The 15,848-nt window shown below is 46.3% G+C and overlaps 2 protein-coding genes across 4 annotated transcripts; both read left to right on the top strand.

Annotated features, from left to right (window-relative positions):
• On the top strand, positions 1 to 2,819 carry AK6 (adenylate kinase 6). The gene is made up of 5 exons (XM_074533698.1): positions 1 to 114; positions 654 to 746; positions 1,446 to 1,504; positions 2,313 to 2,458; positions 2,548 to 2,819. The coding sequence occupies exons 1-5, from the start codon at positions 87 to 89 to the stop codon at positions 2,735 to 2,737; spliced, it is 516 nt and encodes a 171-aa protein (XP_074389799.1). The 5' UTR covers positions 1 to 86; the 3' UTR covers positions 2,738 to 2,819.
• A 1,108-nt stretch (positions 2,820 to 3,927) lies between these two features.
• On the top strand, positions 3,928 to 15,412 carry CCDC125 (coiled-coil domain containing 125). 3 transcript variants are annotated; one of them, XM_074533696.1, is made up of 12 exons: positions 3,928 to 4,137; positions 4,319 to 4,701; positions 5,706 to 5,764; positions 6,360 to 6,446; positions 7,285 to 7,362; positions 7,638 to 7,723; positions 9,277 to 9,359; positions 9,906 to 10,018; positions 11,258 to 11,365; positions 12,338 to 12,503; positions 13,668 to 13,801; positions 14,959 to 15,412. In XM_074533696.1, exons 2-12 carry the CDS (start codon positions 4,431 to 4,433, stop codon positions 15,247 to 15,249), a joined length of 1,476 nt encoding a protein of 491 aa, XP_074389797.1. In that variant the 5' UTR covers positions 3,928 to 4,137; positions 4,319 to 4,430; the 3' UTR covers positions 15,250 to 15,412. The 3 variants fall into 3 exon arrangements, with proteins under 3 accessions (XP_074389797.1, XP_074389795.1, XP_074389796.1); XM_074533694.1 differs by having other exon boundaries at positions 3,937 to 4,137; positions 12,338 to 12,509; positions 14,959 to 15,352; XM_074533695.1 differs by lacking the exon at positions 3,928 to 4,137 and having other exon boundaries at positions 4,181 to 4,701; positions 12,338 to 12,509; positions 14,959 to 15,353.
• Positions 15,413 to 15,848: the final 436 nt, after the last annotated feature.

Below are 15,848 nucleotides of genomic sequence, written 5' to 3'. Positions count from 1 at the left end.
CCGGGCGCGCGCGGTGACGCCATCGGCGCGCGCGGCGGCGGCGGAGGCCCCCTGCGCACGTGTCTCCAAGGCGACGGGCGGCGGCCATGAGGCGGCCCAACCTGCTCATCACCGGTGGGCACCGGGGGGCACCGGGAGTACGGACCTATCGCGGCCCGGGGGGCTGCGGCTGTGCGCTCCCTGGGCTCCCAGCCCTGGCCCGGCCCGAGGGGATTCGGGGCGCGGGGTCCCAGCCGGGCGGCATTTGGGCTCCGGGGCCCGGGCCCCCTCAGAGCCCGGGGAGGTTCCGGTGTGAGGCAGCAGCCTGGCTGCTCCGGGGTGTGGGTGCAGCCCGGGGTGGCTTTGCAGCTCCCCAGCCCCTCCGTCATGAGGACGCGCGGCTGCTCCGTGTTACCTGGGGGCTTTCATAGGAGTGCGGATTTCCCTTGGGTCCCGCACGCTGGGAGTGACGTTCCTGCTCACAGCCCGAGTTCTCTCCGTGTTTTCCCGTTTCACTCTCCTTGCCTGTTTCCCTTTGTCCCGCAGCTTTTTGCCCCTTTTCAACCCGTGAACTCTCCTATGTGGGTTGTCAGAAGGCTCCAGGTCGCCTGGCAGGGGCTCTCCGTGGAGACCTGCAGCTCTCCCCTTACCTTTGGCTGTGCTTTGTTCTGCAGGCACGCCGGGAGTTGGGAAAACCACGCTGGGAAAGGAGCTGGCCTCCAGAGCTGGGCTGAGCTACGTCAACGTGGGGGACCTGGCCAAGGAAGGTGCTGTGTGACAGCAGCCCCGAGCTGTGACATGGGGACACGCTGCTGGCCGGGGCCCTGCTGCTCTGCCTCGGGCACTGGGAGCCCCTGCACACCTGTCTGGGGTGCCTGGGCTGGGCTGGGGGAGAGGAGAAGGCTCCAGGGAGATCCTGAAGGGGCTCCAGGAGAGCTGGAGAGGGACTGGGGACAAGGATGGAGGAACAGCAGCCAGGGAATGGCTCCCAGTGCCAGAGGGCAGGGCTGGCTGGGATCTTGGCAATGAGGAATTGTTCCCTGGCAGGGTGGGCAGGCCCTGGCACAGGGTGCCCAGAGCAGCTGGAGCTGCCCCTGCATCCCTGGCACTGCCCAAGGCCAGGCTGGACACTGGGACAGTGGGAGGGGTCCCTGCCATGGCAGGGCTGGCACTGGGTGGGCACTGAGGTCCCTTCCAGCCCAAACCAACCTGTGGTGCTGTGCATTAAATGAATTTACTTCAGCAGACGTGTCTGTAGCAGCACACTTGGTGCTAAGTAATAAATTACAAACTTGTCCTTGTATGGATTTGTAAACAAAATGTGCCCTATACTGAACTCTGCCTTTTGCCTGCAATCTCCCAAGACAAAAATGTAATTTTTTACAGAATTGTGAATCATTGTGGTAAATTAATTGTAGCAACTGCTGTGGTGCCCAGCAAATAGCTGTGATTTCTCTGTGCTGCAGGAGAGCTGTATGAAGGCTTTGATGAGGAGTACAACTGCCCCATCCTGGATGAGGACAGGGTGAGTGCAGCCCCAGGGCCACCCCTCGTGCTCTCTGTACAGTGCTGGGGAGCCCCTGTCACCAGCCAGGGTCTGTGTACAAACCACAAACAGGACAGGGCTGCTGTGGAACTGCCTTGAGCTGTTTGATTTTCCAGCATCACTCTCAGTCCATGGCTATGGCAATGGAAGATGGCAGCAGCTCACATCCCAGGCAGCAGACACAGAACTCAATGTCACAGCTCACTTTATGAGCTTTGTGACCAATCACACAAAGCAAAAGCACACTGACTGTATTTATATCTGTACAGTGAATATTCTGTATTGACAGTAGTTCTGTCCAACCACTGTAAGCACAGGTACCTTTGGTTAAACAATGCTTGCTTGTTTCAAATGCAATCCCTGCTTGTGAGCCTTCAAACACAATGCACAGAGCTCCATTATTGAGCTTTAACCTTCCTAATATCTTGCTAGATAAACTTTTCTGTAGCTTAGGGAGTTATTCTAGAGCAGTGTTAATACACAGACCATTGCTCTATTTGTCCTTGCTTTTCTACAGTTTAAATAATTTTTCTGCTGCCCAATCTCCTGGCTGCTGCTTGGCTCCAGTCACAGTTCTGCTGTCTCTGGGGCCTGCCTTTTGCAGCTTTCCCAAACCCTCTGGTTGTGTGGATTCCCACAAGCCCCTCTGTCTGTCTGTCTGTGCAGTGCAGGTGAGCCCCCCCTGTCTCTCTCTCTGTGGGGCTGTGCATTTCCAGGTGAGGCCGATCCCCCCCTGGCTGTGCAGTGCAGGTGAGGCTGAGCTCTCCCCCTCTCTGTGTGTGTGCAGGTGGTGGACGAGCTGGAGGCCAGGATGAGCGAGGGAGGGGTGATTGTGGATTACCACGGCTGTGACTTCTTCCCCGAGCGCTGGTTCCACATCGTGTTGGTGCTGCGCACAGACAACTCCTGTCTGTACGACAGGCTGCACAGCAGGTGTGTCACTCTGCGGCCCTGCTCTGCCCCCAAAACCCCTCCTCAGCCTCCCTCATGCCTCACTCTGCCTCTTGCTGCTCTCTCCCCAGGGGCTACACGGGCAAGAAGCTGCAGGACAACATTCAGTGCGAAATTTTTCAGACTCTGTATGAGGAAGCTGTGTTGTCCTATAAAAAGGAAATTGTGCACCAGTTACCCAGCAACACTCCAGAGGACCTAGAGAGAAATTTGGATCTGATTATGCAATGGATTGAGCAATGGATGAAGGACAATAACTGACTTTTGGTGAAACAGTAACTGCTGGATCTCTTCTTGGGAGGGAGGGTTTAATAAATTATGTTTGTAATTCTTGTATTCTAAATGAATGTGAGTTTTGTTGTAACTGACTGGGGAGTAGAAGAAAGTTCAGAGTGGCCACGTTGTGAGGATGTGTAACAGCACCCTGAGAGGCAACAGGAGAACTGATACTGATAAAACTGATGCAACAGAAGTGACTGAAAGGATGAAAATGAGGTGGCTGGCCTCAGCAGCAGGAGCTGTGTTCAGTAGCTGAGCATTCTTTAGACCTTACAATTGAAACCAAACCATGAATTCCCTGTGAGAAAACTGTAGAATCCTGGTAACAGGTGGCAGTTGAGGCAGTTTTGATTTCCAGAGGGTGGAACAGTGTTCTGAAAGGAGTTGGTTTGATGCTGAGCTGTGGGATTAAACCTGCTGTGCTGCGCTATGGGTGTGTGAGGACAATGCAGAGTGAGAGGGTGTGGTGCAGGGTAAGGTGTTGGAGGGAAAAGAAGTGATGTGAGAGTTAATTTAAAATGATTGCACGGAGTTTTGGCGATTCCTTCATGTGTAAGGAGACATCAGCTATTTGAGCACTGGTCTGGAGCGTTAAACAACAAACTTCATTTTTCCTTTTTTCCTCTGCGTTCCCCTGTCCCAGTGATGGAGGATGACCCAGGAGCTGCATGCCGTGTCGGGACAGACCCCCAGGGACCCCGAGCATGGTCACAGATGCAGCAGGATCTGCTCTGAGTGCTGTTAAAGCCTGGGCCCCCACGGGGGCAGGGCTGCACCAGGAACAGGAAACCTGTCCTCACAGAAATGCTGCTTGGAACGAAAGCCTCGTGAAAGATTCTGTAGGAAGTACTTCTTATAAACCTTTTATTTACACGAGTTTGGGTAGTAAAACAACTTTCTTAAAAAATTCTGTTGTGAAGAGTGTTGTCGTCACACATTTACAGCTTCATTTTTTGTTGCAAATGTGCTGTTGGATGTTTTGGGGTTTTTTTTTTTTTTTTTTTTGGTGACACTTGTGGAGCGATACTCCAAGAGAAAAGTGATGATATTATGAACCAAAACGGTGGAAAAACAGTGTTTTTCCTGGGAGAATCGGGCCAGGCATTGTGGCAGCTGGGGCAGAGGCTGCCCAAAGTAGGAAACAGGCGAGGGGATTGTTCTGGGTGTCCGGACAATGTGAGAACATTGGGGATGACCGTGCCTGCTCACCGCAGAGTCCGGGCCGTGCCGGGGGAGGGGACGGGGATGAAAACCACGGAAAGTCAGCGAACGATATATTACGATAAATAATAAAAACCAGAAATGAGCAAACCCCTCCTTCCGAGCCGCTCCCGGAGCCGCCCCGGGGCGGGACCGCTGTGGGAGCCGCGGGCAGCGCGCAGGTGGGTCGGGGTCCCGCAGGTGGGTCGGGGTCCCACAGGTGTGTCCCCCCCGGGAATGTCCCCTCGCAATGTCCCCCAGGTGTGTCCCCGGGCCGGGGTGTCCCCGCGGGATTTCAGCTGCCCCGCAGCCTCGCGTTTCCCTCCCTGCTGCTGTGAACGCGGAGCTTTCCTGTTTTTCCAGATGAAATCTGGCTTTGCGGGAGGCGCTGTTCGCCGGTAGGTGACGGGCCCTCGGTCGGGAAAAAAAAAACCCCAAACCGGCGGAAAACCTGAAAAAAAGCCAGGAGGAGAAGATGGAGGAAGCAGAAGAGGATGACATGACATGTGGAGACTTGGGAAACGGACTGGGAAGAAGACCGGGTGGTGTTTATGAAGGGGAAAACTTACAAAATTCCTATTCAGTTACATCTAGGAAAGGGTCTGGAAAGACTTGTAATTCCCCCTTGTCAGCAAAGGTAGCAGAAGACAGTGATGCTGCAGCTGTTCCTGCTCCAAAACGGAACAGCTTTTACGATGGATCACTCAAAAAACCTGCCTCTAGTTCCACACGGCAGAATAGCTGCGGTAAGAGCAATTTAGAAGTTAATTATTCACCATACGAAAGGTTTTTGTTAGTGGAAGTGAGCCGTTCAGCTGCCTCACAAAGTGTCCTCAAGTTTAGTTGGAACCGCTTGCCAAAATCCCTCAAGGGCTGGGATCCTCCCAGAACATGAGCAGTACAATTGCTTCTCGGTGCTGAAGGCAGTGGCCATTCTTAGTGTAAAATGTCCAGTTTTAAGGTGTTTAACTCTGCATTTGAAAGCAACATTTATCAGAGAGCATCCTGTGGCGAGTGTACCGGCATGGGTTTGGCTGTGTCTGTGAAACTGGGTGGCACTGCTTGGATTCCTGCTTTAAGTCAGTTAAAATCTTCCTAAAGGCAGTTCTTAAAGTTTATGGCTAAATATTAAAAATCTTTTTTGCTCTTCGGTTGAAATTAGTGAATTGGCTTACGTTAGGGGTTAGGAAGTAGCTTTTAGAACCTGCGTTGGCATTCATCCGTAGGCAGTGCTGTTCATTACAGTCTGGCTGCTTTTCTGTCACTCTTTAATATTTTGACTGAGGTATTTCTGTGTAACTTATTTATTTCTCTCCTCTAAACAATTCCCTGTCATCCTTTCCACAGTAAGCTATCTCTGCCTCCTGAAAATTGCCCCTACTTCTAAACAGTGCTGGCTGTGTTGACAAGTTACAGTCAGAAAAGAATCCAAATAATTTTTTTTTCATCATTATGACAATTTTGTTGGCTTTATTTTAAAGGAAGTTATAAGAGGTTTGCCTTTATGACTCTTTACAGCAGACTTTTTTCCCCCATTTCACTTCTTCAACTGTGAAGTAATGTGTTTGAAGCTTGTATTGGTGTGTTTCTTAAATCTGCTTATTGGCTCCACAAGAAAAAGAGAAACCCACAACACAAAGATGAAAACTCACCTTTGTATGTTACCCGTTTTCAGGGTAAAATCCCAACCTTTTTTTTGCTTTAAATGTTACAATATTTTATCATTTATTATGTTCCATTGATCTTACAGAATCTAATACTGAAGTGTCAAATGAAGAACTGAAGCAGCAACTCCGGGAAGCTCTGGAGGTTGGTAAGAGTGCCCAGGGTGCTGCTCTCCAAATCTTCATTTCCCTTCCATGTAACCAGAGAATCTGGGCATGCTGGGAGAGTTGGATGTGCCCAGGTTATTGGAATTACAGCAGGAGTTGGAAGCTTCTTTAATTTTATGTCAGGAAATTGTAGTGTGAGGTGTACTTTATATTCTGGGAGGTTTGTCTACAAAATATTTTTAAAGATGGAGAGAATATTGAAGGTACTGTTGTACTTTTCTAGCAGATGTTTATGTTTTATTAAGCTTTGGGGCTTGAAAATGTACAGTGCAAACAATCTTTGGATTTTTAGTCTGCATGTTGCTTGAAAGGTTGTTATAACAGGACATTTGGATTTTACTGTGGTTAAATGTGTTGAGGTGTTGGCATCACAGCCAGCTGACTTCAGCTGTAAAAAACCACATTCCACCTGCACTGTGTTCTGTGACCTCAGGTGAGCCCGTGGAACAACATCATGCAGGTAAAACAGAGGTTTGTTTTTTGAGGAGGGGAAATTTACATTGGTTTCAGCTGTATCTTATCAAGATTTTACCTTGGCTTTTACTCAGCGTGTCTACTTTGCTTTACCTCAGGAACTTGAAATTCTGAAAGTTGAGCTTGAAGCATCTCAAAGACAGCTTGAAGGGAAAGATGAAGCCCTAAGAATCCTGCAGAGCATGGTAGGAGCTGTTCAGAAATCTCTTGGTGGTAACAAGGAAAAACAGAGGAAATCTGCTGCTGCTCCCCATCAAAACCTCAAAAACCTTAAGGCCTTCCCAGGGCTGCAATTTACATCATTGAGTCTGCAGGTGTCTACAGACTTGCCTCTACAATTTACTGCAACTAGTGTGTTATTTAATAAGACTTTAGTGTTGTAGCAATTCTTAAAATTTTAGCTTTGACAATCCTTGAGGATTTATCTACTAAAGATAAAATTAAGGCCTTTTTGCAGTCCCTTATGTTGAAGATTTAGGCAGTGCTTGGAATCCTGCTGCAAAGCATGAGTATTTCGAGTTGGCTGCTCCATCTGCTGCCCTAGGGGACAGTGTGCCTTAAATGTCAGGTCGTTCTTTTGTTCACCATTTGTAGTATTTTTATTCTCTTTGATAACAAATTCTGCTGAATCCAGTTCCTGGAATTTAGCCTACTTACAAAAGCCATTTCTCGTTGTGTGGTTTCTAGCATCACATATTTGTAGCCACTTAGGCCTGGATCAGAGCTTAGGTGTGTTGTAACCCAGTTGTTCAAGGTGTAATTTCCTGCACAAGCCCTGGAGAAGACACAATCTCAAGCTGAATGATGCTCCAGAGGTTCTGGGAATGAAACCCAAAAAGTTTGTTGTGCCAGTTAGACTTGAGATCAGAACCCTCTGAGGCTCACGAGGAGGCTGCTGGTGTTTGTGACTCTGCACTCTGCTGTTTGACTATGAGTATGAAACTGAAAATTAACTCAGTTTAATCACAGTGTTTGACAGAGTTGCATTTTGGGCTCTGCTTTGGTTGTTTGTTGATTTTGCAGGCAGTATTTGATAAAGCCACGAGCCATACAAAAGCAATGCTTCAGAAAACTGAGGAAGAAAAGAGGACTCTAGAGAAGGTAAGTGTGGGTTTTTCCTTCACACAGAGAAGCCCATGGCTATTGAAAAGGGATTATCAGACTGACTGTTTAAATCAGTGCATACCTGACATTAATTCCAGGGGTTTTATAAAAGGAATTCCTGCTTCTCAGTAGAAAGGGAAATATTAATTTATCTTGTTATCTGTTATTTGGTCTCAGATTGTCTCTAAGATTTCTGCCAAACCCAGCACCCCTGGCACCCTTCTGGGGGGAGCCCTGTGACGAGCTGCTACAAGTTTGTTTTGTTTCCACAGGAAATAAATATTTTGCAATGGGAAATTGAATTTGATCAGGACAGATTTAAAAACATAGAAGACACCTGGGCGGAAAAATATGACAGGTATTGGGCTTACACTGTGTATCACTGGGGTTTTTGATTGATTTTTAAAATTGCACTGAGTGCTCTATGTCTTCTGTTCTGTGTTCCAAACTTGCTTCCTCAGGTTCATTGTGTTTTCCCAATTCCCTTCCAAATTCTGGAGCATTTTGATTTTTCACACCAGTCACATTTGTATTTTTCAATTAAAACTTCTAGATGTATTGTCCTGATTTCTTTTATTTTTAGGTGTCTGTAGGCTGGCTTTGCTAGGCTGAGTTGTTTTTTTATCATATGATGTTAGCCAGCTGGGGACTGATTATTCTTATTTACCCTAACCATAGATGAGGCAGAGAAAATAATGGTGTGTTCATACGTGTGGAAATATAATTTCCTGGTTAATCATTTCTTTATTGTCTGGCACTGTAGGTCTGGGCATGAGTACAGGTAAAATACAATGCCTGAGAGAGAGGCTGATCAAGAGATTCTTTGTTAAACAGGAGTCACTCTGGGTGGACAGCAGGTGTGGCTGGGCAAGAGGAATGTGCCAGAGGCACTAAACTAATTATACATAACCGACCTTGAGAAATGGGACCAGCAGGCTCACTCAATTTACATGTAGAAATTGTATCTCTGAAGTCTACCCATGAGAGTTGTTGTCATTATTATTTGTTATTATTATTGCTGTTGTCTTTACAATTCAGAATATACTTTCACTTAAATATATTTCAGCTTCAAATCAAAGGATAAGCTACAAGTTTACAAACCATTCCAGAGACACGTTTGTCAAGGGCTGCCTCTTGAAAGGCTCCCTGGCTTTCCTGTCTGAGTAGGTTGGAAATGTGGCCGTGCAGTTTGGAGCCACACAACTGGTGTTGGCTGGTGGAAGACACAGACACAGGATCTCATCTTTTTCTGATAGTTTTCTGACATCTGAGGCAGCCGGACAAAAAGAATGAGCATTTTCCTTTGTTTTTTTTTCCAAGTGAAATGATTCAGAGTAGGCTGCATTTACTGAGAGCTGAGGTGCACCAAATAAATTGTATTGCTTTGACATTTAGGATGTCAGATTGCCAGTGTTCTGCTCAGGAGGGAAATGCTGCAAGGAAAAATGCATTATCAGTGTGCATTGTGTGTTCTCACGTTGAAACACCTGAAGGCACAGCTGTTCCTGAAAACAGGATTCAGACTACAGGAAGTTTACAGACCAGAGCTGTTGCTCCTCAAATATCACTTTTGTTCCTTCAAGGAAATAGGAAATTTCTAGCAAGTGTTTCAGAGGTTCATAATTACCAATTCCTTTGCTTTTCTAATGGAAATGTGACACTTAAACTAATCTCTTGTTAAAGCTATGGGCACTGCCTACTTACACATGAAGGTTTGGGATTTTTTAAAATTTGTATCTAGCACTCAACTCCTTTCACTTTTGATTTTTTTATTCTGTCTTTCAAGTAATCCTAATTTTAATTTTCAGAAATATTAGATACCATGTTTTAACAAGTTATTTTTTAAATTATTGAGTGCCCACTTAAAAATGTTTTTAAGATTATAATGAAGCCATTTTCTGACTTCTACAGGATATACTGTGAAAATGCAGCTCTTAAGGAAGCATTGAAAGTGAGGACAGAAGAAATTAAAACACTTAAGGCTGAAAATGCAAGTAAGCCAGCAGCAGCTATTCCTCTGGATACACTGTTTTTTAGGAATAAATCAGGTTTTAGGTCTGATGGAAGATTCCTGTGGGGATCAGTGTCTTGTTGTGGCAGCTGATCTTAGTGGGTATGCAGAAGCCTGGAAATTAAACTGGAAAGCAGCCAGGGCAGCCACCGAATTAGAAGACCCAACTCCCTTTCCGTCATTTTTGCCTTCCAGAAAGCTTTGAAATAGCTGAGTTAAATCATTCCTTGCCCAGTGTTGTGCTGTTCTGAATGGGAGGCTGCCTGACTTTTGAGTGTACGAGGAGATGGGCACTCAGTCCTGAGGCAGAGCAATACAGGAAATGCTCTCTCTGTAAGTGGGCCATCACTTCTGGGAGAACACACAAGCACAAACAACTGGGAGATGAGTTTCTCCTTCTACGCTCTCATCTTGTTCCCAAACTGATGCTTGAGCTGTAAAGCTGCTTCATTCGGGTGTAGTTGAACTCAGAAATTAAGAAGTTGGAGCAGGGGATATTTGTAATCTCTTTCTTTGTTTCATTTTGTAGTCCTGAACCAGCAGTGCTTGGAATTTCTTGCAATGCTAGACGTGAAACAACAGAAAGTTTTTCAGGAGAACATGTTGAACAAAAGTGACATCACTGATTTCACAGGTCTTGAAGTAAGTATTGCCTGTGTGTTTTTCCAAAGAGCTGCTTCAGAGAGATGTTTGTGTGTGAAAAATGCCACTCACTTGTTTTTAAATTTTTAAAATTTTAATAGTAATAAAATGGTTTGAGAAATAGCAATATAATGGTTATAAAAACAGCAATATAATTAGAGTAATAATAATCTGGACAGTTAGGATTAGGACAATATGAGACAATAGAAACAAAGATTTACGGATGCCTGGGTACCTCTTTCTGGGCAAAATAAGCCCAAAAAAGGCCCCACATGAACAGAGGATTAACCCTTAAAACAACAGCCTGTTGCATATTCATACACCTCATCCATGATGCATAAATTCCATTCAAACACAGGATTCTGGCTGGGCACTGTCAGCTTCTTTCTCTGAATCCTGATTAAGAATGGCTGAGCAAGGCAGGAAGAAGTTCATTTCTCCTGATAATGGAGCAATAAATTCTGTTTCTCTGAAAGATTCAGGTGGCCTGTGGCTGCTACCTTACTGCGAGTCCTTTCTCTAAAAAAATATCCTACATAGCATAGTTTCTATTTTAACATCATGTTACAACCTAAAACTATATTTAACACACTATTTAAGAAAATTAATACAGCATAGCTTTCTAACACAACACATATAATATTAATTTGAATATTTGCGAAAAGCCAATCATAAAATATGCGTTTTTCATATTGTGTGAGTTTTAGGTTGTAACATGATGTTAAAATGGAAACTATGCTATGTAGGATACTTTTTCTAAAGAAAGGACTCACAGTGAGATAGCAGCCACAGGACACCTCAATCTTTCAGAGAAAGAGAATTTATTGCCCCATTATCAGGAGAAATTAATTTCTTCCTGCCTTGCTCAGCCGTCCTTAATCAGGATTCAGTGGAAGAAGCTGACAGTGCCCAGACAGAATCCTGTGTTTGAATGGAATTTATGCATCATGGATGAGGTGTATGAATATACAACAGGCCGTTGCTTTTAAGGGTTAATCCTCTGTTCACGTGGGTCTTTTTTTGGGCTTATTTAGCCCAGAAAGAGGCACCCAGACCATACGTAACTCTTTGTTTCTGTTATCTCATATTGTCCTAATCCAAACTGTCCAAAATTATTATTCCTCTAATTATATCGCTATTTTTCTAACCATTTTATTACTCTCAGACTTGTAGCATTTTAAGAAGCAGCGATGGGCGGTTGTGGCAGCTCTGTGACCTCTGGCTTGCTCTGTGTTGCAGCTGGCAGTGCTGGGAGCCTGCGCCTGCAGCCCGGCCGAGGGGCAGCCCTGCCCCTGTGCCAGAGTGGCAGCTCTCACTCGGAAGCAGCTCCTCCATCTCAAGCAAGAGGTGAGGAGGCCTGGAAGGGTGGGGACGAGCAAGGGGGTGCTCCTGCACCAGTCCAAACAAAGCCAGAGACACCCAGGCGCTGCTGACACAAACTCTCACAACCACAATGGATCTCAAAATACTGTAAAGTTTGTGATGCCTGTAATTTCATAATTTATCCTGGTAGAAAAAATTTTAATTGTATCTACTCAGCTTTACTAATTAAGAAAAATTTTTTTTTCATTCTTTTTCTTTCTCCCCCTATTTTTTTCATTTGAAAAAAGGGAACACACCCTAAGTGTGTGCCCTCCATGAATGTACACACTGTGCATGTGGACTGGCACTGAACCTTTCCCTTCCTTCCTGGCAGTGCATTTCACTCCTCCCATGTTGGCATCAGCTCCCACAGCCCGCTCACTCAGCTAGGGCAGCAAGCTGATCTTGCTGGAAAAAACCTGTTTACCTCACACTTAAATCAATTACGTGAATTCCAGGCTCCTAACTTTTTTCTATTTATTGAAACTGTGTGGATTTAAAATTTTTCTTCTATTTTGTATTTGACTCTGGAAACGCGGTAGCCATCCTTGTGGTCCTGCTGCAGAACTTCCAGTTGGCTAACTGGTTTTGCAAATAGGTTCTGGCCTGTCCCTTAAGATCCCTGATATAGGTTCCAATCTCCTGCTCCTTTTTCTCTTGGCCTGGATGTGATGGGTTATTATTTTCTTCCTCGAGCTCTTGTACATGTGCAGAGATAAATAAATACACAAAGATGATTGTGTAGGTGGCTGGGGATGTGAATATTTGCAGACAATGAAGAACAAGGACTTTAATACACACTTCAAAATACATTTCTTTACGTGTCAGGAAAACCCTTTGGTTCCTTGCTACTTCCTTGATTATATTTACTTGCAAGCTGTCTGTGCCTTAACTTTAAACCTGCTTTTGCTTCCAAATTATCTAACATGCCTTAAATTTCCCCTGAACTAAAACCAGATGGAAAGCCTGAAGAAGAGTAAGGATGAAGCGTACGTCACGGCAGATGCCTTCAGGATTGCGTTTGAGCAGCAGCTGATGCAGAGGCAGGAGCAGGCCCTGAGGCTGGCAGAAGTGATCAGTGTGAAGAAGGAGAGCAGATTTGCAAGCTGGAGACGCCTGCGGGGTGCTGGTAGCTGGGCAGTGTGTCTGTGTGTCTGTCTGTGTGTGGGAAGGGCAGGGCTTGGGCACTGCCCCTGAGGAAAGTGACATCTGGCTGGTTTGTGTGCTGCCAGCAACTGCTCTGGTGTTGGGGTTTTGTTTCAAGTTAGCTCCATGGAAGAGTTGGGGAAGGGGGAGAAATGCAAAAAAACCCCAGAAAAGTATATTTGGAGCTTTTTTTAGCTCCAAATGGGGTATTGAGCAACCTGGTCTAGTGGAAGGTGTGGAACAAGATGAGCTTCAAGGTCTCTTCTAACCTATTCCACTCCATAATTCACTAGAGTTCTACATAGATTTATTTTTTTCTATTTTTCCTTAAACATTTTTCGCCTTTTATTATGCATCTGTATCAATATCAGTGTTCTTACACTAATGCAGAGTTACAAAGCCCTGTGTAAAAGAGGAAGAATTCCAATCTGTAAAGTAGGAATAATTCCAATAATCTTTTTATCCTTTTTTTTTTTTTTTTTTTGAAAGAATAAGAGAAGTATTTAAGTGCTTACATCACGGTCAGAACCACTGCAGACTTTAGGAACAGCACAATATTTTTTTTTGACTGTTGGCCAGGAGGTGCCAGGCTTGGAAGTGTGGTGTGTCTCCCAGATCCCTTGGGCTTTCCTGGGGTGTAGCACTACAGCAGCATAACCTTGAGTAGCTGTTTCCCCTACACTGATACCATTGCTTTCAGGCTCTGTTAGCTGGCACATCTGTTCCTTAATTTTAAGGTATTTTACTATTTCTGGAATTATCACAAACTTGTAAGTTTGTGGCCTGTGTCAGAGAATCTATTATTTAGGCTACTTATGGTTTAACAACAAACTACCATGAATTATTCTTTTACTAGAGCATCAAAAGTGTATTTTCCAAAGAGCAGAAAGAATTCTCAATGTGCCCACGTTTAAGGTCTGTGTAGCCTTTGTGGCACAGCAGGAGCAGTGGGAACCTGCCGTGTCCCATGCAGTGGAGGAAGCTGCAGCTTGTATTGCCCTTTTTTATAGGATCGTTAAATTAAATTATTTTTAATTATTACATTATTTTCTATGGCTTCCAGGTTTACAAGTGCTTTATCCCAGAGTTGTTTTTCCCTACCTGAGCAGTTCTGCAGCTGACACACCTGTGTTTTCCACAGAGCACGTCAAGTTGGAGGGCAGCAAGACCAACCTGGGGCGGAAGCTGTCCAGCCTGCTCTCGTCAGAAGGGGACTGCAGGAGGGTGGAGGAGCTGGACAGTGCCCACGAGATCCTGAGGATGTTGATTGATCTGGTCAGTACCTGTGTCAGTGTTCAGAAACACACAATCACAGAATTATTATGTGCAGGTGCTCTTATTAAAGAGCTCTGGGTGTCAGGGGTACAGACCCAAATCATGGTCACCTCACATGGTTTCGAACCAAATGTGTTTTTATATTTTATCATTATATAGTTTACATATTAATTATTAAACTTACATTGTTCTATTGTATACATTGATTTCACCCAAGCATGGATTGATCATGATCCCCTCAAACCTCTAACACAGTTTCTCATGATTCTTCAAACAATAATTATATCTAATCACATCAACAATTATATCATTCATCATATACTGACTACACAGGTGCAGTTTCCCATGATCTAGCAAACACAAGACCTAACACTTCCCAAGGCCTACCTTTAACATTTATCGCTGCCCGAGAGTCTCTGTACAAATCCCAGACAGGATGAGACTGCTGTGGAACTGCCTTGAGCTGTTTGATTTTCCAGCATCACTCTCAGTCCATGGCTATGGCAATGGAAGATGGCAGCAGCTCACATCCCAGGCAGCAGACACAGAACTCAATGTCACAACTCACTTTATGAGCTTTGTGACCAATCACACAAAGCAAAAGCACACTGACAGTATTTATATCTGTACAGTGTATATTCTATATTGACAGTAGTCCTGTCCAACCACTGTAAGCACAGGTACCTTTGGTTAAACAATGCTTGCTTATTTCAAATGCAATCCCTGCTTGTGAGCCTTCAAACACAATGCACAGAGCTCCATTATTAAGGTTTAACCTTCCTAATATCTTGCTAGATAAACTTTTCTGTAGCTTAGGGAGTTATTCTAGCCAAGCGTTAATACACAGACCATTGCTCTATTTGTCCTTGCTTTTCTACAGTTTAAATAATTTTTCTGCTGCCCAATCTCCTGGCTGCTGCTTGGCTCCAATCACAGTTCTTCTGTCTCTGAGGCCTGCCTTTTGCAGCTTTCCCAAGACTCTCTGATTTTGTGGTTTCCCACAGGGCCTACTAAGCCTAGTTTTCTTTCCAGCTCCCTGAATTTTCTGTGATTTTAAAGTCTTTTACTATCACCTAGTTCACCTCCGGGAGTGCGTGTGCTAGCCGGGTTCACAGTACCCCGAGCTGAGCCTATCCTGCTCTCCTTCCTCTCTGCAGGTGAACGACAAGGAGGAGGCCCTGGCGCACCAGCGCAAGGTCAGCTACATGCTGGCCCGGGCAGCGGAGGCCGGGCCGGAGCAGGCCGGGGGGCACACAGAGGGACAGTGCCGGAGCCCAGGAAGGTGTCAGAGCCCAGAAAAGCTCGGAAGGCTCAGAGCCCAGCGTCCCTCAGCTGCCCCTGCCCCGAGCCATGCCCACGTGCCCCTCACGGGAGCAGCCGCCGCACTGCCGAGGCCGAGCTCCTGGCCCTCGGGCATGGCTGAGGGGCTGCGGGCACTCTCGCCATAGTGTGGCTTTGTGAAAAAGATTGTCGTGGAAACACCAGGAGCTGTGTGTGATGGCGTCATGTGGGGCTGATGGCACAGCGTGACGGGCCCTGGGGGGGAGAGGGGCAGCTTCAACGGCTCCATGGGGCAGGGTGTGCTGGGCCCTGGGTCTCCCCTAAGCCCAGTGTCCGGGGTGGAGTACAGTGATGTCACTGGGGAAGTGATGTCACCGGGACGGGCACAGATAGAGCCTGAAGGGAGCTGATGGAGTAGCAGTGACATCACTGTGAGGGTCTGATGTCACCGGAGTGGGCACAGACAGGGCCTGAGGGTGGCTGATGGAGCGGCAGTGACGGCGCCGCGGGGTCTGAGGGTGTGACATCACGAGACCCAGATGGGAAGGGCGCCCCCTGCCGGGGGGCAGGGATCAAAGGGGGGTGTGACCTGCACGGGAGGCCCCGCCCCTCCCACAGGCCCCTCCCCTTCCACAGGCCCCGCCCCAGGCCAGTCCCATCGGCGACTCCGGCCTCCTGTGCTGTCAATCACAACCACAACCCTGACTGTTTTAGTATGCCACGCCCTCTCATGCTGTCCGTCACACGTGTGGCCCTGCCCCGGGCT

The sequence above is a fragment of the Zonotrichia albicollis genome, chromosome Z, assembly GCF_047830755.1.
Source record: "Zonotrichia albicollis isolate bZonAlb1 chromosome Z, bZonAlb1.hap1, whole genome shotgun sequence".
Classification (NCBI taxonomy): Eukaryota; Metazoa; Chordata; class Aves; order Passeriformes; family Passerellidae; genus Zonotrichia; species Zonotrichia albicollis.
This window is presented reverse-complemented; position numbering and strand designations above follow the sequence as displayed.